The sequence below is a fragment of the Chiloscyllium plagiosum genome, chromosome 21 (genome assembly GCF_004010195.1).
Source record: "Chiloscyllium plagiosum isolate BGI_BamShark_2017 chromosome 21, ASM401019v2, whole genome shotgun sequence".
Taxonomy (NCBI): domain Eukaryota; kingdom Metazoa; phylum Chordata; class Chondrichthyes; order Orectolobiformes; family Hemiscylliidae; genus Chiloscyllium; species Chiloscyllium plagiosum.
The window spans coordinates 11922977-11945972 of record NC_057730.1 but is presented as its reverse complement, the minus strand read 5'-3'; the positions used below and the strand labels follow the sequence as shown (position 1 = coordinate 11945972).

General features: G+C 40.4%; 1 protein-coding gene across 1 annotated transcript; it reads right to left on the bottom strand.

Moving 5' to 3' along the window:
• Window positions 1-1073: 1073 nt before the first annotated feature.
• LOC122560383 (mesothelin-like protein) lies at window positions 1074-18383 on the bottom strand. Its single transcript, XM_043711018.1, has 10 exons — window positions 18333-18383; window positions 12687-12718; window positions 12233-12299; window positions 11223-11404; window positions 10351-10497; window positions 8208-8341; window positions 4628-4761; window positions 4347-4441; window positions 2639-2825; window positions 1074-2227 (listed from the first exon to the last, which is right to left on the bottom strand). The coding sequence occupies exons 3-8, from the start codon at window positions 12246-12248 to the stop codon at window positions 4431-4433; spliced, it is 624 nt and encodes a 207-aa protein (XP_043566953.1). The 5' UTR covers window positions 12249-12299; window positions 12687-12718; window positions 18333-18383; the 3' UTR covers window positions 1074-2227; window positions 2639-2825; window positions 4347-4430.
• Between the last annotated feature and the right edge of the window lie 4613 nt (window positions 18384-22996).

Here is a 22996-nt window from a genome sequence, read left to right as displayed (position 1 = left end):
AGGGAAAACCCAAGCAATTCTTCCATTCTAGATAGACACAACCTTATATTACCGGTATCACTCTCTACATCAAATTTACATCCTCTCCAATTATGCCTCTATTTTTTTAAATATAAAATAGTGACTGTACATATTACTCCAAGTTTGGTCTAATAAAAAATGTTTGTTAATGATTCTATCCCTCTAGAAATAAATCCTAGTTCCAGGTATGTTTTCTGTAATTACCTTATTCACTTATGCACTCATGTCGTCAGTGACTCATATATTTGCACTTCCAACATCCACTGTTCCATCGCTTCATTTTAGAATCTTATTAACCAAGCGTTTTATTTTTCTTAACACTTGCCTAATTAATTTGTCAATAATATGCATATTTTTCAATTTGATTGGAAATTAACTTTATTGTTGCAACAAACTGGAATAAACATCTTTCTCAATTGTTCAAGTTCTTGCAAAATCATATATTGAAGGATATAGTCATATCAAGTTTTTGGTTCTGAAATCATAGCACAGAATTCAATGCTAAAAAGCAAGTTGAATAAATGAATTTAATGAATCAATGAATTTGCTAAGTTGTGATCAGAAAAAAAAACTATGGCCATGTAAAGCCTTCTAGTTTGTCAAAATCCTTTAAAAATGGAAACTTATCAACCTTACACAGTGACTGTGAGACTATCAAAATGTATGGATGCCTCTGAAGTGGTCAGATTTATGAATAGTTTCTACTTAAAAGTTCACAACCTTCTTGAATAAGAAATGTAGTCTAGACAATACTATTTACTGTACATCCTGAAAGAAATGCACTTCTGAGAATTATGAATTATTCTTGTTTATCATAGTCACAAAATAGAGAATAGAATTTAGCATTCGCATCTCAAAGCTGACTTGTTCCAGAGTGTGTACTTCCAAATGTCAGGATTAATAAACTCAGGAACAATTCATTTGTTTTTTTATTGAAAATATAAATATAATATTTGAAAACACAGTAAGGCAAAGAGAAGATCAACCAATAGATATATCATAAAATAAATACATTCATAAACTTAAAGATAATATCGTAAATTATGTAACCATCTAATATAATAACGGCACTGAATAATGTTAAACATTGTGAATATATAAGTAACGGGAATATTTAAATCTGAAATACACTGTTGCACCATCACTTCGGTTCCGCTGAGTTGAGCAAAGTTAACATTGACATTCAAGTCAGTACTGTTAACTGCTTTGAAGTCTAAGGCCCTTATAATGACCCCAAGGGAAGCACAACATTTACCAATAATCTGCAATTTTGTAAGATTCATATGTATGTATAAAACCCATAACCTTTCAAAAAGCAAACTATTATAGGACAGTTTATATTTATTAGGAGTTAAATCTTCTATTTAGACTGTGCAGAATTATCTATATTTCCTTTGTATTCCACAACATAGTACACACAAAATGGCCAACTTTTCATTTGATAATTGCAAAGGCAATACACACTCCAAACATTGGCAAAACAAAATTAGATTGGGTTTCTGAAACTGGAGGAGGATCCTCATATGCTTATTGCAAATAAGATTCTCACTTGAAAGAGATAAGCATCATCTCTGCAAAAAGGTGTCAACTGATGGACCAGAAGTAGGGAACAAAATTGATAAGTCCAACTGTGATTTTTAAAATGTCCAGTGCTCAATTCTTGACCAAAATCAGGGACAGAAATCATGACCCTCTCCTTCCTTTAGCTTATGGATGTGAATTTTACTCAGTCAATGGTATCCAAATCAATATCATTACCAGACTCCTGTTATAACAACAGTTAAGTTGCAAATAGTGTCTATGAAAAGAAATTAGATTCTATTCACATCTTCATTCCAAAGCAAGTCGGTGAAATAAAAATTAAGTTGTGGAGCAAAAAAAGAATAATTTACTGACAGCTGCTGGGTGGCAACATTCAGAGGACAGTGCAATGTTGATTCTAAATTATTATGTTCAACACTTCATGAACTTAATGTCAATCCAAAGTGGTTTTTCGTAAGTTGATTTCAGTCTGCACATGCTGAAATTGTTAAACATTCTTTAAGATCCATCACTTCTATTTGATAATGGAACCTCTGACTCTTTCTACATATTATAGCAGAATGAATCCTAATTTATAAGGAAGATTGCAGTGTGATTCCAATCACAGTAATGCCGAAGGAAAGCAGGTGACTGCAGCTCTTAAGCGAAGCAGAACCAGTCATCACTAGAAAATAACATGAAATAAAGAAATATTGTGAATAATTATTCTCTACACCATTCTTTATGCCCCCTTTTTGCTGGAATATGTGTAAAATTGTACCTACCACAAATATAATTTCACATTGAAGAACAGGATGTTCACGTTTTTTTGGATTTTGTTAAATGATTTTAGTTGTGCACAATGACATATGTCACAGGTTCTATAAACCATTCTAGTGATCATTTATGGATGAAATATTAGTGACTTTGTGTAGAATAACTGCCTTGTTAGTTTTGAGTCTTTATATAAACAAGTATCTGTATATTCAAGAACTGCACAACTTCCTAATTTGCTCCCATGATGACATTGATCAATCCTATATTATAGCCAAAGCTCTAGTCAGTGTGAATAGTAACAATATCAAATACCACTTACATTCCCGGAAGGAAAAGTTTCCAAGTCCAGCTGGTGATATTCCACCTCTTAGGCCAATTCCCAGATTCATCACCTCAGTCACTTTGTGTGAATTAACCCAGCGCTGCACTATTTCATGATCTTCATTTACTTTGAGGGAATTCAGGTTAGTGACAAGAAGATCTTGAATGTTCTGGGCAGTGAGTTTCTGAAAGATAAATTGGTCATAACGTTACAACAGTGTATTTTCATGTAGTATTTCAATAATGTCAGAAGGAGGAAGTTGACATTGAAACAATAATGTATGTTGAAAGACACAGAAACAATATAGAAACAAGGTGTTTAACTTGGGAAGTAACTGCATAGTGTTATAATTGCTGATCTGTTAATTCAGAGATCCACAGCAGTGTGGCTGATGCTGGAAAATAAATGCTGGCCTAGACATCCTATTAATGAAAAAAAAAATCCCACATGCTCATGTTATTCTTTACAATCGATGTAAGTGAATAAATCTTAATCATAGATTTACCAGGAGAAAGTGAGGACTGCAGATGCTGGAGATCAGAGTCAGGAGTGTGGTGCTGGAAAACACAGCAGGTCAGGCAGCATCCGAGAAGCAGTAGAATCGATTTTTCGGGCATAAGCCCTTCATCATTCCTGATGAAGGACTAATGCCCAAAACGTCGATTCTCCTGCTCCTCGGATGCTGTCTGACCTGTTGTGTTTTTCCATCATCACACTCTCAACTCACATATTTACCAGCCTGTTCCCATCGCCTTCACCTACCTATCCACTCTGATTTTCAATGTTAGCATAGACTTTGTCCTAACCATTTCATTCTTTCATATCTGCCAATCATACTGTTCTGATGGATTTAAATCCACTCCTGATATGACTCACTCAAAGCGACCTGATTGTGTAGCTCTAACCGAGTGGTGCTATAAATTGTCTCTTTAATCTTAGACATCTGGAGTGGAATTGTTCTTCAAAACTAAAATTGTGTGCAGCACGGAAGCTCACAGCAACAGGGACCTGGGTTTGATTCCAGCCTTGGGCAACTGTCTATGTCGAGATTGCACATTCTCCCTGTGTCTGCATGGGTTTCCTCCGGGTGCTCTCGTTTCCTCCCACAGTCCAAAGATGTGCAGGTCAGGTGAATTGGTCATGCTAAATTGCCCATAGTGTTCAGGGATGTGTAGGTTAGGGGAATTAGTTAGGGGAAATGTAGAGTAATAGGATAGGGAAATGGGTCTGGTGGGATACTCTTCAGAGGGTTGGTGTGGACTTGTTGGGCCAAATGGCCTGTTTCCACACTGTAGGGATTCTATGATTCAACTGGTGAACGAGCTGTCTATGGTTTTCATTTCATTTTCATATGAAAATGACTGACAACTGAAATGTTTATTATGACACTCTTTGCTTAAAAATGGTCAGGCAATCAGAGTACAACCCAGCCTGAGTATAGCCCAGTCCCATTTTAAATCTGGTTGAAATGTAATGAACTTCCTGGTTCCCTTTTCTTCACAGCTGAGATCATGATATTCAGTTGTTGTTTCTAGTTTAGGCAAGATCTCATAACTATAGCAATTGTGCAGCAAGGAGGTGGCCTGTGGTGATGAACATGGGATGGAGTGAATGAATTCCTGTTGATGGGCACTGTGTCTAAGCTCTGGTTCTTGTGTGATGTGTTAAAGAGCTGGATGTTGTTGCAGGCCCCAATGATACCTACTTCCACTTCCACTGGATTGAGCCTGCTGAATGTCTGGAAGTCCATGTTGATATCGCCAGGAGCTAATCTTTATAAATCAGAAGCTCATGCACCACCTTTTAGAGAACAGAAAGAACTGTCAGCTTTATAATTATGAACATGAACTCTTCATAAAATAGAGTAAAATGGAAGATTTGTATTTACTTGGTAAACTTTACAAGTGTAAATTGCAAAGAACTGCAAATTAATTGATTTGTGTAATTCTTCAAATTATCATCAAAGCAGATTGTAATGTAGCTTACCAATATATGGCTTGAGTTGGTTAAAATAGGCTTTGAGATCACCAGCAAAATCCTGGAATGCAACTTTAGCGATCCCGAAGAGTATGTCTTTCTTCGCCTGGGTGCATGTGAAAATATTCAGTGGCCTGGCTTTCCTGCAACAAAATGGTAATGCTGTTATATTTTGGTTAACATGAACACTTTGAGGAATTTAGAGGTGTGTGATCATTGAGAGGCTCGTCAGTTCACTTTTTGAAGGGGAGAAGACTACAGTAGATAGTGATAGAAAGGGATAGGTGGGCAAGAGTTACAGCTGGGGGAAAGGCAATTATCATGCAATTAGACAAGATTTTGGAAGCATATGATGGGGAAGGAAACTGCAGGGGATGGGCACATTAGAAATGTGGAGCTTATTCAAGGAAAAGCTCCTGTGTATCCTAGGTAAGTATGTACCTGTCAGGCAGGGAGGAAGCTGTAGAGCGCGGGAGCTGTGGTTTACAAAGGAAGTGGAATCTCTGGTCAAGAGGAAGAAGAAGGCTTATGTTAGGATGAGATGTGAAGGCTCAGTCAGGGCACTTGAAGGTTACAAGGTAGCCAGGAAAGACCTAAAGAGAGAGTTCAGAAGAGCCAGGAGGAGACATGAGAAGTGGTTGGCGGATACGATCAGGGTAAACCCTAAGGCTTTCTTTCAGTATTTAAGGAATAAAAGAATGACAAGAGTAAGATTAGGGCCAATCAAGGATAGTGGTGGGAAGTTTTGTGTGGAGTCAGAGGAGATAGGGGAAGCACTGAATGAATATTTTTCGACAGTATTCACTCTAGAAAACAACAATATTGCCAAGGAGAATACTGAGATACAGGCTACTGGACTAGGTGGGATTGAGGTTCACAAGGAAGAGGTATTGGAAATCCTGCAGAGTGGGAAAATAGATAGGTCCCCTGGGCCGGATGGGATTTATCCTAGGATCCTCTGGGAAGCCAGGGAGGAGATTGCCAAGCCTTTGGCATTGATCGTTAAATCGTCATTGTCTATAGGAATAGTGCCAGAAGATTGGAGGATAGCAAATGTGGTTCCCCTGTTCAAGAAGGGGAATAGAGACAACCCTGGTAATTACAGACCAGTGAGCCTTACTTCAGTTGTTGGTAAAGTGTTAGAAAAGGTTGTAAGAGATAGGATTTATAATCATCTAGAAAATGATAATTTGATTAGAGATAGTCAGCACGGTTTTGTGAAGGGTAGGTTGTGCCTCACAAACCTTATTGAGTTCTTTGAGAAGGTGACCAAACAGGTAGATGAGAGTAAACTGGTTGATGTGGTGTATATGGATTTCAGCAAGGCGTTCAATAAGGTTCCCCACAGTAGGCTATTGTACAAAATGCAGAGGAATGGGATTGTGGAAGATATAGCAGTTTGGATCAGTAATTGGTTTGCTGAAAGAAGACAGAGGGTGGTGGTTGATGGGAAATGTTCATCCTGGAGTCCAGTTACTATTGGTGTACTGCAAGGGTCGGTGTTGGGTCCACTGCGGTTCGTCATTTTTATAAACGATCTGGATGAGGGCGTAGAAGGGTGGGTTAGTAAATTTGCAGATGACACTAAGGTCAGTGGAGTTGTGGATAGTGACGAAGGATGTTGTAGGTTACAGACAGACATAGATAAACTGCAGAGCTGGGCTGAGAGATGGCAAATGGAGTTTAATGCGGACAAGTGTAAGGTGATTCACTTTGGTTGGAGTAACTGGAATGCAAAGTACTGGGCTAATGGTAAGATTCTTGGTCGTGTAGATGAGCAGAGAGATCTTGGTGTCCATGTACACAGATCCTTGAAAGTTGCCACCCAGGTTGACAGTGCTGTAAAGAAGGCATACAGTGTTTTAGCTTTTATTAATAGAGGGATCGAGTTCTGGAACCTGAGGTTATGGTGCAGCTGTACAAAAATCTAGAGTATTGTGTACAGTTCTGGTCACTGTATTATAAGAAGGATGTGGAAGCTTTGGAAAGGGTGTAGAGGAGATTTACTAGGATGTTGCCTGGTATGGAGGGAAGGTCTTATGAGGAAAGGCTAAGGGACTTGAGGCTGTTTTCGTTAGAGAGAAGGTTGAGAGGTGACTTAATAGAGACATATAAGATAATCAGAGGGTTAGATAGGGTGGACAGGGAGAGCCTTTTTCCAAGTATGGTGACGCCAAGCACGAGGGGGCATAGCTTTAAATTGAGGGGTGATAGATATAGGACAGATGTCAGAGGTAGCTTCTTTACTCAGAGAGTAGTAAGGGTATGGGATACTTTGCCTACAACAGTAGTAGATTCGCCAACTTTAAGTACATTTAAGTTGTCATTGGACAAGCATATGGACGTACATGGAATAGTGTAGGTTAGATGGGCTTCAGATTGGTATGACAGGTTGGTGCAACATTGAGGGCTGAAGGGCCAGTACTGCGCTGTAATGTTCTATGTTTTATGTTCTATATTCTATGTACAATGTTGGAAATCCAAAATTAAAACAGAAAATAATGGACTCTGCAGATGTAACAGCATCTGTGGAGCAAAAAAATAGAATAAACACTCCAAGTCGATGACCATCAAGCTGAAAAGATGATGGGCAGGTAGTATTGAAGAGGCAGGGAGGCTGCAGACAGGTCAGGAGAGTGGGAAAAAGAGCGGCAGATGAAATACAACATGAGAAAGTATGAGGTCATGCACTTTGGCAGGAAGAATAGAGGCATGGACTACTTTCTAAATGGTGAGAAAATTCAGAAATCTGAAGTGCAAAGAGACTGGGGACTCCTAGTCCAGGTTTCTCTTAAAGTAAACTAGCAGATTGAGTTTGTAGTTAGGAAGGCAAATACAATGTTGGCATTCATCTCGAGAGGACTAGAATGTAAAAGCAGGATGTACTTCTATAAGGCTCTGGTCAGACCACATTTAGAGTATTGTGAGCAATTTTGGACCCCAAACCTCTCGATGGATATATTGGCCCTGGAGCGGGTCCAGAGGAAGTTAACGAGAATTAACCCAGGAATGAAAGGCTTAACATATAAAGGACATTTGAGGACTTGGGACTATACTTGATGGAGTTTAGAAGGTTGAGGGGGGATCTGATTGAAACTTACAGAATACTGAATGGCCTGGACAGAGTGGACTTTGGCAAGATGTTTCTATTAGCAGGAGAGACAAGGAACCAAGGGCACAGCCTTAGAGAAAAGGGAAGACCCTTAGAACAGAGATAAGAAGAAGCGTCTTTAGTCAGAGAGTGGTAGATCTGTGGATTCATTGCCACAGAATGCTGTGGAGGCCAGGTCATTGAGTATGTTTAAAACAGAGATAGATAAGTTCTTGATTGCCAAGGGGATCAAAGGTTATGGAAGGTGGCAGCAGATTCAATGGGCCAAATGGCCTAATTTCTGCTCCTATGTCTTATGATCTTATGTACTCAGTTCTCTCTCCACATCTAGTTCCATATCTGCTGTGTAATTAAACCATTTTCTGCCTTTATTTCAACATTTAACTTTGCTTCATTTAAACAGAAAATGAAATGTTCCTTGGGATTTTTACAGGTTCACTGCTGAGGAACAACAGCGTCAGGAAATCTGCCACTCACTTCAGTTCAGTGGGTTGAATGGTCATGAGGTTCTTTTCATGCAGAGTGCACAATAATGGACCACCAATCGCATCCAATGCAACAGCATTTAGCGGCCCAGATCCCTGCACATAATTTCGAACAACTACTTTGGTCTGAAATGAAAAGAAATAATGAAAATACAGTTCATTTTGTTCATTCCCTGCATAGTATAAACACATTTTTTTCCAATTACTATTTGTTCCATTCAAATGTTTGCACTGATAAATATATATGAAGGCCTAACTGCTGGAATAGTAGAAATTACAACATGATGAAGTGAACTTACTAAAAATAAAGTCTGGAAAGGATCATAGCTGGATGTAAATTTCTTCAAACATTAATTGAGCTGCTCTGTATTTTACCTTGTCACTATCAGCAAAATTCTTTTGTCAGAATCAGGTCTTTGATGGAATTGAATTTCAACTATGTAAAAACCTTCTATCATCTAATTTGGATGTGAACATAGGAGGTATAGTTAGTAAGTGTGCAGATGATACCAAAATTGGAACTGTAATGGACAAGCAAAGAAGGTTACCACAGAGTACCATAGGATCTTGATCAGATGGGCCAGTGGGCCAAGGAGTGGCAGGTGCTGTTTAGATAAATGTGAGGTGCTGCATTTTGGAATGGCAAATCAGGGCAGGGCTTATACATTTAATGGTAAGGTCCTGGGGAGTGTTGCTGAACAAAGAGACCTTGGAGTGCAGGTTCATAGTTCCTTGAAAATGGAGTCTCAGGTAGATAGGATAGTGAAGAAGGCATTTAGTATGCTTTCCTTTATTGGTCAAAACATTGAATATAGAAGTTGAGAGGTCACATTCTGGCTGTACAGTACTTTGGTTAGGTCACTTTTGGAATATTGTGTGCAACTCTGATCTTCCTCCTATCAGAAGGATGTTGTGGAACTTGAAAGGGTTCAGAAAAGATTTACAAGGATGTTGCCAGGGTTGGAGGGTTTGAGCTCTAGGGTGGAGCTGAATAGGCTGGGACTATTTTCCCAAATGCCTTCTTCACTATCCTGAAACTCCACTTTCAAGAAACTACGAACCTGCACTCCAAGGTCTCTTTGTTCAGGAACACTCCCCAGGACCTTACCAATAAGTGCCTGATTTGCCTTCAAAAATACAGCATCTAACATTTATCTAAACTGCATCTGTCACTGCTTGGCCCATTGGCTCATCTGACCAAGATCCTGTGGCTCAGTAGTTATCACTGCTGCCTCACAATGCCAGGGATCCGGTTTTGATTCCAGCCTCGGGCAACTCTGTGTGTGGAGTTTGCACATTTGCCCTGTGTCTACATGGGTTTCCACTGGGTGCTCTGGTTTCCTCCCACAGTCCAAAGATGTGCAGGAAAGGTGGATTGGCCATGCTAAATTATCCATAGCATTCAGGGATGTGTGCTTTAGGTGAATTGGTCAAGGGAAATGTAGAGTAATTGGGTAGGGGAATGAGTCTGGATAGGATACTCTTCGGAGGGTTGGTGCAGATTTGTTGGGCCAAATGGACAGTTTCCACACTGTAGGGATTCTATGATTCTTTTCGAAGTTTATAAAATCATGAGGGGCATGGATAGGGTAAACAGACTCCCTGCGATGGTGGAGTCCAGAACGAGAGGGCATAAGTTTATGATGAGAGGGGAAAGATTTAAAAGGGACCTAAGGGGTTACTTTTTCATACAAAGGGTAGTGTGCGCATGGAATGAGCCACCAGCGGAAGTGGTAGAGGGTGGTACAAAACAACATTTAAAAGGCATCTGGATGGGTATATGAATAGGAAGGGTTTCGAGGGATGTGGGCCAAGTGCTGGCAAATGGGACTAGATTAATTTAGGATATCTGATCAGCATGGATGAGTTAGACTGAAGGATCTGTTTCCGTGCTGTACATCTCTATAACTCTGTGATTCTATCTCAGCCCTGTGACCAATCTTGCTGTGACAGCATTCAAAGATGTTAAAGTATCTGATTATGAATATTTTACCAAGTACTTTGGAAGAAATAGAGTTTATTACATTTGTAGCTCTTGACATCAGGCAACATAGCGCAAACAAAAATTAAAATTAGGAATTCAGTCAAACTGTTTAAGAGGGTCATACAGTCAGAAACTTGCCACTAATCCATACCGTGTCCAGATTTGGGCTATTCCTTAGTACAAATGCAAGGGTGTCCACATTCGTTATGTTCCACATGCTGATCTCGTCGGGGCCGTACACAGTAATAATGAATCCCAGCTGTCGTATCCGTTCCTCTGGCAGTCCACTTGTGTATATAGAACATAGAAGAATACAGCGCAGTACAGGCCCTTGTTCCACATGCTGATCTCGTCGGGGCCGTACACAGTAATAATGAATCCCAGCTGTCGTATCCGTTCCTCTGGCAGTCCACTTGTGTATATCTATGCCAAAATATTAAAAAATGGATGTTCAGACGGCTTAAGAAGTGCACAAATTGCCAAAACTATATTTTCAACAATTCCTTGCAATTTCCGGTCCTCTTAAATAGCTGTGAGATTTCTCTTTCTTTTGTCATATCCAGAACAAAACTTAGCGGTGGAACTGCTCAAGGTTGCACATTACCAAAGGGAGCCTTACAGATGATGAGTTATTGGCTCCTTTCACTCTATTCAAACCCTTCATTGTCTCTCATTGATTCTTGTTTGAATGTCTCAAAAGCAGAGAATCTGGCAGATGCCACCATGTCTACCAATGGAAAAACAACTAAAACAGCAGCTTGGTGTGAAATTGAATGCAGCCATTAAGATACTACTAAAGCTGCAGTCTAATTTTCTCAAAATGCACCAAGACTTTCAAGACAGTTTTTACTTTGGTACCATTAAGCTTTATACAATGAGCTGTCAGTAATGTATGGATGTCTCCTAGTTATGACTAGACTCTCACATTCACCTTCCACAAAGTTATGCACATCCAAGCTGCACCCTCAGAGTTGCATGAGGGTACTGTAAGCAATACTAGCTTGTAAAATCTTGAAGACTTACCTCTCCCAATTTCTTTTTTAGAATAAGCAGCTGATTGCTGTTAAAAGCTATATGTCCCAGTTCAGTGAGGTTTGTCATCAACACACTATTGTTCAAACATGTATCTAACTGGGCAGCAGTATAAAGCACAGGCAACATAGTATTGCTGGTCATTTCTTTTATAATGAATTCTCTGTCACAATCTGTGAATATAAAATATATTTGCTGTGTAAGAATCTTTGCAGGCATTTTTTTTAAAGAATATAGAAAGAAACTGATGTAAAACAGAGGAGATCTGAACTTTTAGAACTGCCTAGTGGACAGCTCAAGAGATGGCTTATGATATTCAAACAGTTAAAGGAGCTTAACATACACAGTCAAACTGGTCCATAAAACAACTTGCAATTATATCACACTCTTATTGTAGCAATTCACCACAAGGCATTTCAACAGAGCATTAAGAAATGAAATATGATGCTGAACAACAGATAATGATGTGGAGGTAAATGATCAAATGTTTTGTTAAATATGTCATAATTAAATAATATCAAAGGAGGAAAGAGAGGTAGAGAGACAGAGATTTAGGGAAGGAAGCTGAAGGCATGACTGCTAATTATGGAGTGATAAAAATTGGGGACCTACAAAAAATCAGAATTAGAGAGGTGCAAATATCTACAGAAGTTGTAGGCTAGAGGTGACTACAAAGAAACATGCCCGAAAGAGATTGGAAAACAAAGTTGAGTATTGTTAATTTGAGGCATTATGCAACAAATAGCCAATCTACATCAGTGAAGAAGGAGCTGACGGGTGAACAGGAGGTGGTACAAATTAGGATGTGTACAACTTGGATGTGCATAATTTTGTGGAAGGTGAATGTGAGAGTCTGGTGAGGACGACACTGCCATAGTCAAGCCTAGAGGTAACACAAGCATGGGTGAGGTTTTGTCAGCAGATGAGTTAAGGCAAGTGTGGAATCGGACAATGCACAAAGACGAAAGTCTAAATCAATAAATACTTTGCTCCTTACTTACTAGTGGCACGTTTCATTCGTTTTTGAAATAGGTGCCTGAGGGTTTTTGATTCTTTGTCACCAAGAGCCTGTAGAATGGAATATAATATTCAAATTGTTACGATTCCTTATGTGATACTATTTAACTGAACAATTAATTCAATAGTGTTTTTTTTCCACTATATTAACATTATTTAAAAAGTAATACACTGTCAGCAAATGTAAACCATAATGTCAACTTGATGCTACTAAATGAGTTTTGTTGTTTTTATAACCACTGTGTCATTATATATACACGCACCAGAACACAGAGACCAATGTCTTCACATTCTTTCTTTGCCTTCCATTGCACTTATTAAATTTTCCATTGATTATTGTGCAGTAAATTGAATCAGCCTGATTTTGAAATTACTGCTAAATTATATGTTCAACGATTTACCCAAGACATGGAGGGGAAGATATTAAATTTCTCTCACCGACTCAGCATTCCAAATGGTCAGAAGGAAACCTGAAAGAAAATTTCAGACTGAAGTGTTGAAAGGTAAGTTCCACAAATTAACTGCTGACTAAAATATATACAACTCATATCTTGGTACTTAAGCATACATCTTAACAACTTGTAGAAAGCATGGTTATAAGGGACATCGAAAGATCTTTCCTTGAGATAATACAGCTGATTACACAAGTACAGGTGGGGTGCTGGAAGAGTGGAGGTTTGCTAACGTGGTACCACTATTTAAGAAAGGTGGTAAGGAAAAGCCATTTATTATATGAATTTCTTAGGTGAATTTATTATGGGGAACAAGGAAATGGCAGAAGAGTTGAATAGGTACTTTGGATCTGTTTTCACTGGGGAAGACACAGACAATCTCCCAGATGTAATAATGGCTGAAGGACCTAGGGTAATGGATGAACTGAAGGGAATTTATATTAGGCAGGAAATAGTGTTGGATAGCCTGTTAGGTCTGAAGGCTGATAAGTCCCCGGGACCTGATGGTCTACATTCCAGGGTACTTAAGGGGGTGTCTCTAGAAATCATGGACGCAGAGGTAATCATTTTCCAATGTTCTATAGATTCAGGATCAGTTCTTGTGGATTGGAGGGTGGCTAATGTTGTCCCATTTTTCAAGAAAAGAGGGAGAGAGAAAACATGGAATTATAGACCGGTTATCCTGATGTCAATGGTGGGAAAGATGCTAGAGTCAATTATAAAAGATGAAATTATGACTCATTTGGGTAGCAATAACAGGATAGGTCAGAGTCAGCATGGATTTACAAAGGGGAAATCATGCTTGACTAATCTTCTGGAATGTTTTGAAGATGTAACTCTGAAGATAGACAAGGGAGAGCCAGTGGACATAGTGTACCTCGACTTTCAGAAAGCCTTTGATAAAGTCTCGCATAGGAGATTAGTGAGCAAAGTTAGGGCACATGGTATTGGGGACAAAATACTGATTTGGATTGAAAATTGGCTGGCTGACAGGAAGCAAAGAGTAGTGTTAATCAGGTCCTTTTGGAATTGGAAGGCGGTGACCAATGCGGTACCCAAGGTTCGGTGCAGGGACCGCAGCTGTTTACAATATATATTAATGATATAGATAAAGGTATTAAAAGTAATATTAGCAAATTTGCTGATGACACAAAGCTGGGTGGTGGGGTGAAATGAGAGAATGATGTTATGAGAATACAGAGTGACTTGGTCAGGCTAGGTGAGTGGATGGATGCATGGCAGATGCAGTTTAATGTGGAAAAATGTGTGGTTAAACACTTTGGTGGCAAGAACAGGAAGGCAGTTTACTATATAAATGGAGCCAGGTTAGGTAAAGGAGAAGTACAACGATATCTAGGTGTTCTTGTACATCAGTCAATGAAAGCAAGCATGCAGGTACAGCAGGCAGTAAAGAAAGCTAATGGCATGCTAGCCTTCACAAGAGGAATTGAATATAGGAGCAAAGAGGTCCTTCTGCAGCTGTACAGGGCCCTGGTGAGACCGTACGTGGAGTATTGTGTGCAGTTTTGGTCTCCAAATTTGAGGAAGGATATTCTGACTATTGACGGAATGCAGCGTAGGTTCAATTCCCAGAATGACGGGACTATCATTGGAGCGACTGGGCTTGTACACAGTTGAGTTTAGAAGGATGAGAGGGGATCTAGTTGAGATGTATAAGATTATTAAAGGATTGGACACTTTGGAGGCAGGAAACACGTTTCCGCTGATGGGTGAGTCCAGAACCAGAGGGCACAGTTTAAAAATAAGGCGTAGGCCATTTAGAACAGATTTGAGGAGAAACTTTTTCACCCAGAGAGTGGTGGATATGTGGAATGCTCTGCCCCAGAAGCCAGTGGAGGCCAAGTCTCTTGATACTTTCAAGAAAGAAATGAATAGAGCTCTTAAACATAGTGGAATCAAGGGTTATGGGGATAAGGCAGAAACAGGATACTGATTGTGGATGATCAGCCATGATCATAATGAATGCTGGTGCTAGCTCAAAGGGCTGAATGGTCTACTCCTGCACCTATTGTCTATTGTCTATTGGTGGCAAGTTGTTGGAGGGAATCCTGAGGGATAGGATTTACATGTAAAGGAAAGGATTGATTAGGGATAGTCAGCATGGCTTTGTGCATGGGAAATCATATCTCATCAACTTGATTGAGGTTTTTTGAAGAAGTAACAAAGAGGATTGATGAAGGCAGAGTGGTGGACATGATCTATATGGACTTCAGTAAGGCGTTCGACAAGGGACCCATGGGAGACTGGTTAGCAAGGTTAGATCTCATGGAATACAGGGAGAACTAGCCAAATGGATACAGAACTGGCTCAAAGGTAGAAGACAGAGGGTGGTGGGAATGTTGTGAAACTTGAAAGGATTCAGAAAACATTTACAAGGATGCTGCAGGGTTCGAGGATTTGAGCTATATAAGAGGTTAAATAAGCTGAGCTGTTCGCCCTGGAGCATCGGAGGCTGAGGGGTGACCTATAGAGGTTTACAAAATCATGAGGGACATGGAGAGGGTAAATAGACAAAGACTTTTCCCTGGGATGGAGGAGTCCAGAACTAGAGGGCATAGGTTTAGGGTGAGGGGCGAAAGATATAAAAGAGACCTAAGAAGCACCTTTTTCACGCAGAGGGTGTTGTGTGTCTGGAATGAGCTGCCAGAGGAAGTGGTGGAGGCTGGTACAATTGCAACATTTAAGAGGCATTTGGATGGGTATATGAATAGGAAGGGTTTGGAGGGATATGGGTCAAGTGCTGGCAAGTGGGGCTAGATTAGGTTGGGATATCTGGTCAGCATGGACGAGTTGGACAGAAGGGTCTGTTTTTGTGTTGTACATCTCTATGACTCTACTTTAAAATTGAACATCATCAACGGTGATGGAGGTCACTGTGTAAACCCTTCTTCTAGAGTATAGATTTGTTCTCTGTAATATCACACCACACACTACAGTTGTGTAAGTCTGACTGAATCATTTGAAGACACTACAACACTATGTAACAAAAACAGAGCGCGCTGTTTTCTACAGGTCTGGCAGTATCTGCGGAGAAAGACACAGTTCCAGTCTGGGGATCCTTGCAGACCTGTTGACTTTCTCCAGCACTGTTTTTGTTTCAGATCTTCAGCATCCACGGTTCTTTGTTTTCTTTTCTGGTTTATAATATCATGCAAATGTTTCAACAAATTCAAGAGGAAGATATTGGAAAGAGTAATGCCACTATATCTAATACACTTTTCTTGCTAAATTTCATCTTTATTTCGGTAACAGACACAAGTGGAACTGTGAACTCTACAACAAACATTAAACATTAAGATGGTATTCAATCCCACAGATTCTAGTATAGTTTCGAATGCTTCGAACATTAGAAGGTAGATTTGAACACTATGTTATGCTAGTATTCTTGAATTCTAAGCACAGGATCTGCTCAGCCCCCGAAAGACATATATAAAGTCGAGCTCAGCTGCTGAAAACATCAGAATTTTGAATCTATTATGACTCTCCAGACACCCACTGAAACTCTCCCAAAGAAGAGTCGTATTGAATTCAGAAATGTTAACAAAATTTGCCTTTCCTCAGATGGCTGAGTGCTGAGTTCCTCCACTTCTCCTTTGCTGTTCATTTCAAATCTACTGCTTCCGTAGTTGGATTTCTTCTGTTTAGTTTGAATGCTGAGGAGAGCCCTTACTATCAGGTTTAGAACAGGGCTGCTGGTCTGCCTGGCAGTTGCCTATTTGGTCTATAGGTCATTGCACAAGGATCTCTGACGAGGAAAACCCCAACCACAATTATTTTTATAGCCTTGGTGTGACGCAGTATAGTGTCCCTATTCCTGGACCAGGAGGCCTGGGTTCAAGTCCCACCTGCTCCAGAGGTGTGTAATAACATCTCTGAAAGTGGATAAATCCTCAGGACCTGATCAGGTGTACCCTAGAACTCTGTGGAAAACGAGGGAAATGATTGCTGGGCCTCTTGCTAAGATAGTTGTATAATTGATAGTCACAGGTGAGGTGCTGTAAGACTGGAGGTTCACTAACGTGGTCCCACTGTTCAAGCCAGGGAACTATAGACCAGTGAGCCTGATGTCGCTGTTGGGCAAGTTGTTGGAGGGAATCCTGAGGGTCAGGATTTATATGTATTTGGAAAGGCAAGGACTGATTAGGGATAGTCAACATGGCTTTGTGCATGGGAAATCATGTCTCACAAACCTGATTGAGTATTTTGAAGAAGTAACAAAGAGGATCGATGAGGGCAGAATGGTAGATGTGATCTATATGGACTTCAGTTAGGCATTTGACAAGATTCCCCATGGGAGACTGATTAGCAAGGTTAGATCTCACAGAATACAGGGAGAATTCACCATTTGGATCCAGGACTGGCTCAAAGGTAGAAAACAGAGGGTGGTAGTGGAAGGTTTTTTTTCAGACTGGAGGCCTGTGACCAGTGGAGTGTCACTAGCATCGGTGCTGGGTCCTCTACTTTTTGTCATTTATATAAATGATTTGGATGTGAGCATAAGAGGTACAGTTAGTAAGTTTGCAGATGACACCAAAATTGGAGGTGTAGTGGATAGCGAAGAATGTTATCTCAGATTACAACAGGATCTGGACAAGATGGGCCAATGGGCTGAGAAGTGGCAGATGGAGCTTAATTCAGATAAGTGCTGCATTTTGGAAAAACAAATCTTAGCAGGACTTATACACTGAATGGTAAGGTCCTAGGGAGTGTTGCTGAACAAAGAGACCTTGGAGTGCAGGTTCATAGCTCCTTGAAAGTGGAGTCGCAGGTAGATAGGATAGTGAAGAAGGTGTTTGGTATGCTTTCCTTTATTGGTCAGAGTATTGAGTACAGGAGTTGGGAGGTCATGTTGCAGCTGTACAGGACATTGGTTAGGCCACTGTTGGAATATTGCGTGCAATTCTGGTCTCCTTCCTACCAGAACGATGTTGTGAAACTTGAGGGTTCACAAAAGATTTACAAGGATGTTGCAAGGGTTGGAGGATCTGAGCTACAGGGAGAGGCTGAACAGGCTGGGGCTGATTTCCCTGAGGCTGAGGGATGACCTTATAGAGGTTTACAAAATCATGAGGGGCATCGATAGGATAAATAGACAAAGTATTTTCCCTGGGGTGGGGGAGTCCAGAACTAGAGGGCATAGGTTTAGAGTGAGAGTGGAAAAATATAAAAGAGACCTAAGGGGCAATATTTTCACGTAGAGGGTGGCAGATGAGCTGCCAGAGGAAGTGGTGGGGGCTGGTACAATTGCAACATTTAAAAGGCATTTGGATGGGTATATGAATAGGAAGGGTTTGGAGGGATATGGGTCGGGTGCTGGAAGGTGGGACGAGATTGGGTTGAGATATCTGGACGGGTTGGACGAAGGGTCTGTTTCCATGCTGTAGATCTCTATGACTCTATGGTTGATTAACACGAACTCTCCATGACTTCGAGCTTCCTTCCATCCTACGATCTCTCCGGGTTGGACGAAGGGTCTGTTTCCATGCTGTAGATCTCTATGACTCTATGGTTGATTAGAACAATAGGTTATTTTCAACACGAACTCTCCATGACTTCGAGCTTCCTTCCATCCTACGATCTCTCTGGAGCTTATTTAAAAGCATTGACTTACCCAAGACCAGAAAAGTCGTGAAATCTATTGAAAAACTGTAAGTGGGCGCTGCTGTACCCCTCATCATTGTCGGACAAAAAACAGAACCTGTAGCAACGTTCACGATTCTGTAAAAACGATCAAACGTATCACAAAGACGGGGGGATATGCAGTGTCCTCGATAGTCACAGACCCAGAAAACATCTTTGAGACATTGACACACTTTACCCTATCGCACTATCCTGACAGAATCAACTTCCCACTTTCTCGGTCGATCTAACCTCTCCTCCTTCAGTGGCTATATGTCTCCCGTTTCATTGAATGATTTTCCTATACCGTTCATAAACATCAAACACATCGATCGCTTCTCCTTTCCCCAGACGGTTAAACCTTCACTGGAGGTCGGACTAGTTTTCCCAAAGTAAATTCCGCACTTGCCATTTTAAATAAACAGGAAATGAAGGAAAACTATATCTTGAAAACTAACCTCCTACCTTGTTGAGAGTGAGAGTGAAGAGGAGACAGATTAGGCTTGTCACTGTAGCTAACCTCCTGTCACTTGTACTGAAATCCAGGCGTGACTCTCACGGTTTCGCGGACGTCATCTACACTTCAATTAACATGTACCACACGAACTGTCATGTTCAGAGAACAGTCTGTCTACCGGGAGAGCTTCCGAAAATATTCACCTCGGTTCTTCAAATAATTGAACCGAAGTTAGAAATTGCTAGCGAAACTCAGCAAGTCTGGCAGCGTCTGGTGGGAGAAAGCAGAGTTAGCCTTCGCCTGCTGAGCTTCTCCCGCGCTTTCAGTTTTTCCTTTCGGTCTCCAGCATTGGCAATTTTTATTTTATCTCAAAGAATTGACGTTGCTGATAATCCAGCACATCTAGTGTCGAAACAGACCAATCGAACAAAGTGGCTTGTCCAGAACTCTGTCCTACTAAAGCCTTCTCCCATTCATCTTCACCTCCCACCATAATTACCTTTCTCTTCAATGTTGTTTTCTAACTTCATTTATATGTCTCTATATATTTACTTCAATTACTTCTTATGGCGGCATCCTCCACAATTCTCTGGGAAAGAATCCTTTACCTAAATGTTTTGGGCATTAATGCTGTATATTCCACATCAGAGATTATTGTGTCATGATTTTAATACTCTGGGACTATTGTGTCTGTTATTAATGCTCCAACTCCATACTTGGAATGAGAATTAATGCAATAATGCTCATTCAGCAGAACAGTATATTACTAACTCTCCCCCTCCCCCACAAATCGGTCCCCACAATAGTTAATAATAGAAAGGATGCGATCTATTTGAACATAATTTGGAGATGCCGGTGTTGGACTGGGGTGTACAAAGTTAAAAATCACACAACACCAGGTTATAGTCCAACAGGTTTAATTGGAAGCACTAGCTTTCGGAGCGACGCCCCTTCATCGAGCCCTCCACTATCACCTGATGAAGGAGTGTCGCTCGGAAAGCTAGTGTGCTTCCAATTAAACCAGTTGGACTATAATCTGGTGTTATTTGAACATAGGCATTTGATCCTTCAGATCCTGTGTATGAAAATTGAACATTGGGCTCCTCTAATACTCTCTCTCAGTAAACAGTAAACTCAAAACAGAATGAGAAAACTTCTAAAAAGAACTAAGTCATGTGGTAATTTCATTTTATAACATAGACTGGTGAATATAGGGAAGTGGGCTGTATGTGCTCAAATTCTTCATCTTGAGAGGAACTTTTTATTTTTTACATGAAAGGCGTGCATCTAACTCCCTCCAACACTCAATTCCCATTCTGAATTTTCTCACTGATATTCATGGTAAGTGCAGCCATATAATTACTGCATGGAGAGAAGGTAAAGAATTTGGAGGAATTGCATACACTTCAGGAAACTGAAAGGTGAGTTAGTCCAGTGTCAGTATTGGATCATAAGGCTCACAAACCACACATTATATACAGCACAGAAACAGGCCATTGGGTCCAACCAGTTCATGCTGAAGTTTACTTCTCACTCATCAAACTTTTCCTAATTCTATCACAATACAGTAACACCAAGTGTAAAATATTCCACTCCCTCAAGTGGCATGGGCAGTGAAAGTTGGGAAAATACAGCAAAAATGAAAATATTGGAATCTCAATGCTCAGAAAAACATTCCCAATTTTCCTCTAAAGCCTTAATCAGTTAATTCAGAACCTTGCTATCAATCAGTGACAACCTTATTTCCTTGCATCTGCATCTCATTATTAGCCTAATTTGTTTCACCTCTAAGCCACTTCCAATTCCCTTCTCCTTCCCCAAGAAAATCGAAGCACACATTCCAATGTGAAAGTTGGACTGGATGCTTCATGGCTGTAATTCACCAAAAGCTTGCCCTGGCCTTAATGCAGCTCTGTCTATCCTTAATGTCCCAGCCTTTTTCATGGACACCATTCTCCTCCTTCCTCCATCCACGGAAGTCATTTTGAGGAAACCATCAACCTTACCATTCCATCATGGCTCTCAGTCCAACTTATGTAGCCATTCAACCCCTCAGGACTTGACTTTGGAGTCAGGGATACTTATGACTGGCATGCATCTGCAGGAACACATACGCATCTCATGCATCTATACAGAATGCATCTTCTGATTCTTAGCGTCATTTCTTCGCACTCACTCACTTTGCATTCACTTCAATGGAGCTGATCTCTTGATGGCTTGTTTCTTTACTGCACAGACATGGCCTCCTTAGCTTGCATTGCCTTTTCATGCAGGCAGCTTGCCATGATCAAGAGCATTGAACAGTCAAGGGCATGGACATCTCTGTGCAAAGGAGTTCTACATCAATGTCACATCTGCAGCATTTACCAGCAACCTAAGCAGCAAATATACTGCATAAGCTTCAACCAAATGGCAATTTCTGAAAGTCAAAGAACAATTATCATGAGGATGTAGTAAGGAGGCTTACCAGGAGATAGTCAATGGGGTGCTGGAAAAGTAGGAAACTCAGATCTGGGATGGCCTTTGTTGGACTGTGTCGCTGAGGGAATGATTACCATGAAAGGGGGAAATTCAGGATAAAAGGAAATGGTCTTGTAGTGGAGAGAAGGGGATGGGGAGTTCCAAGGGGAGGAGTTTTTAAAAGTCAATGTTGCTCTGGCTTCTGCAGGTGAGCATGGATAGCTGATGCAGGCATTGCAATCTACAAAGCCATGACTTTAGGGGTCAATGAGGGACATGTTATATAATGAGGCAGAATATAAATGGGGGAATGCTGAAAGGTCATTAGAGAAGCAGGGACAGAAAGGCAAAAGAAAACATGGAGGTTGGGACATCGTCCTGCATCTCAAGCAGAGTCTGCAAGTCTCTCAAAAGTACATAAAGTTGAAACTATGCCATTTTCAATCACAAATCAGCTGCACAACAGTGAGACAGAAGGACTGCAACTGCATGCACAATAGGTGGAGTAAGTTACTCTTCAGGGACACAGTAAAATTGTTTGAATATTAGGCCTTGTCAAGGGCGGTTGTATTAATTATGCATCCACTGATTTAGTAAGGTAAAAACAAGGACTGCAGATGCTGGAAACCAGAGTCTAGATTAGAGTGGTGCTGGAAAAGCACAGCAGGTCAGGCATCTGAGGAGCAGGAAAATCGACATTTCAGGCAAAAGCCCTTCATCTTAAATAGAGGCAGGGTGCAGTTTTTGATTATTGAGATGGTGTTGAAATACTGTTTGTTGAGAGTATGAATTCTCCTGAGAACTTAGTACAGAAGGGGTCCTTTGCAGTTCTGAGAGAGTGTGGCCCTCAGCTGAGGCAGGGCTGACTGTAGAGAGGTTAGGTGCTGGCATAATACTGCTCAGCTAGCATCCAATTATACTTCATCACCAGTCATTCATTCTCCAAGAATGCACATTACAAATTATGGTCTCAAACAGTCATGATTATTACACTGTTCATACAAATTTCTTCCTTGCCATGTTAGGTAAGTAAATGTAAATGTAATCTAAAAATGAATTGGGATTAATATTTTTGATAACACGTTCCATAATTATCAGTAAAAGACAATATTTCAGAGTGGCCACATTCTCCAGCCACAATAATGTCTGTGTCAGTTTTGAACAGATAATCTTTGAAGAATGCCAAAAAGAGAACAACATTTCAGTAACAGTACACTTCAGTCACAATGAAGCATCAGTGTAGTACAGAGGCTTAGAAAAGCAGATAATTGCCTCATTAAGAACTCACTATCTACAATTCCCTGTTTTCTCTCTACCTCTCTTATGAAATAATGGGGTTACATTAACTACCCTCCAATATGCAGGAACGGTTCCAGAGTCTAAAGAATCTTGGAAGATGATCAGCAATGCATCTACTACTCCTTGGGCCACTTCCTTAAACACTTTGGGATGTAAATTATCAGGGCATGGCTTGCTTTCAATCTCATCAATTTCTCCAACACCATTTCTCTACTAATATAGATTTGCTTCAGTTTCTCCCACTCACTAAACCCTGTGTTCCCCATAATTTCTGCTACAGTATTTGTGTCTTGCCTCGTGAAGTTAGAGCGAAGTATGAATTTAGTTCATCAGCCATTCCTTTGTTCCCCATTACAAATTGCCCTGCTTCTGACTGTAAGAGACCGACATTAGTTTTCACCATTTTTTTTTCTCTTTACATACTATTTTAAAGCAGCTGC

What these genes read in the sequence shown, in the direction of transcription:
- LOC122560383 (XM_043711018.1), bottom strand. An exon ending in ATAGCCCAAATCTGGACACG is followed by an intron (nt 8,342 to 10,350) that starts GTATGGATTAGT and finishes TTTTCATTTCAG; the next exon opens with ACCAAAGTAGTTGTTCGAAA. An exon ending in ATTCAACCCACTGAACTGAA is followed by an intron (nt 4,762 to 8,207) that starts GTGAGTGGCAGA and finishes ATTTTGTTGCAG; the next exon opens with GAAAGCCAGGCCACTGAATA.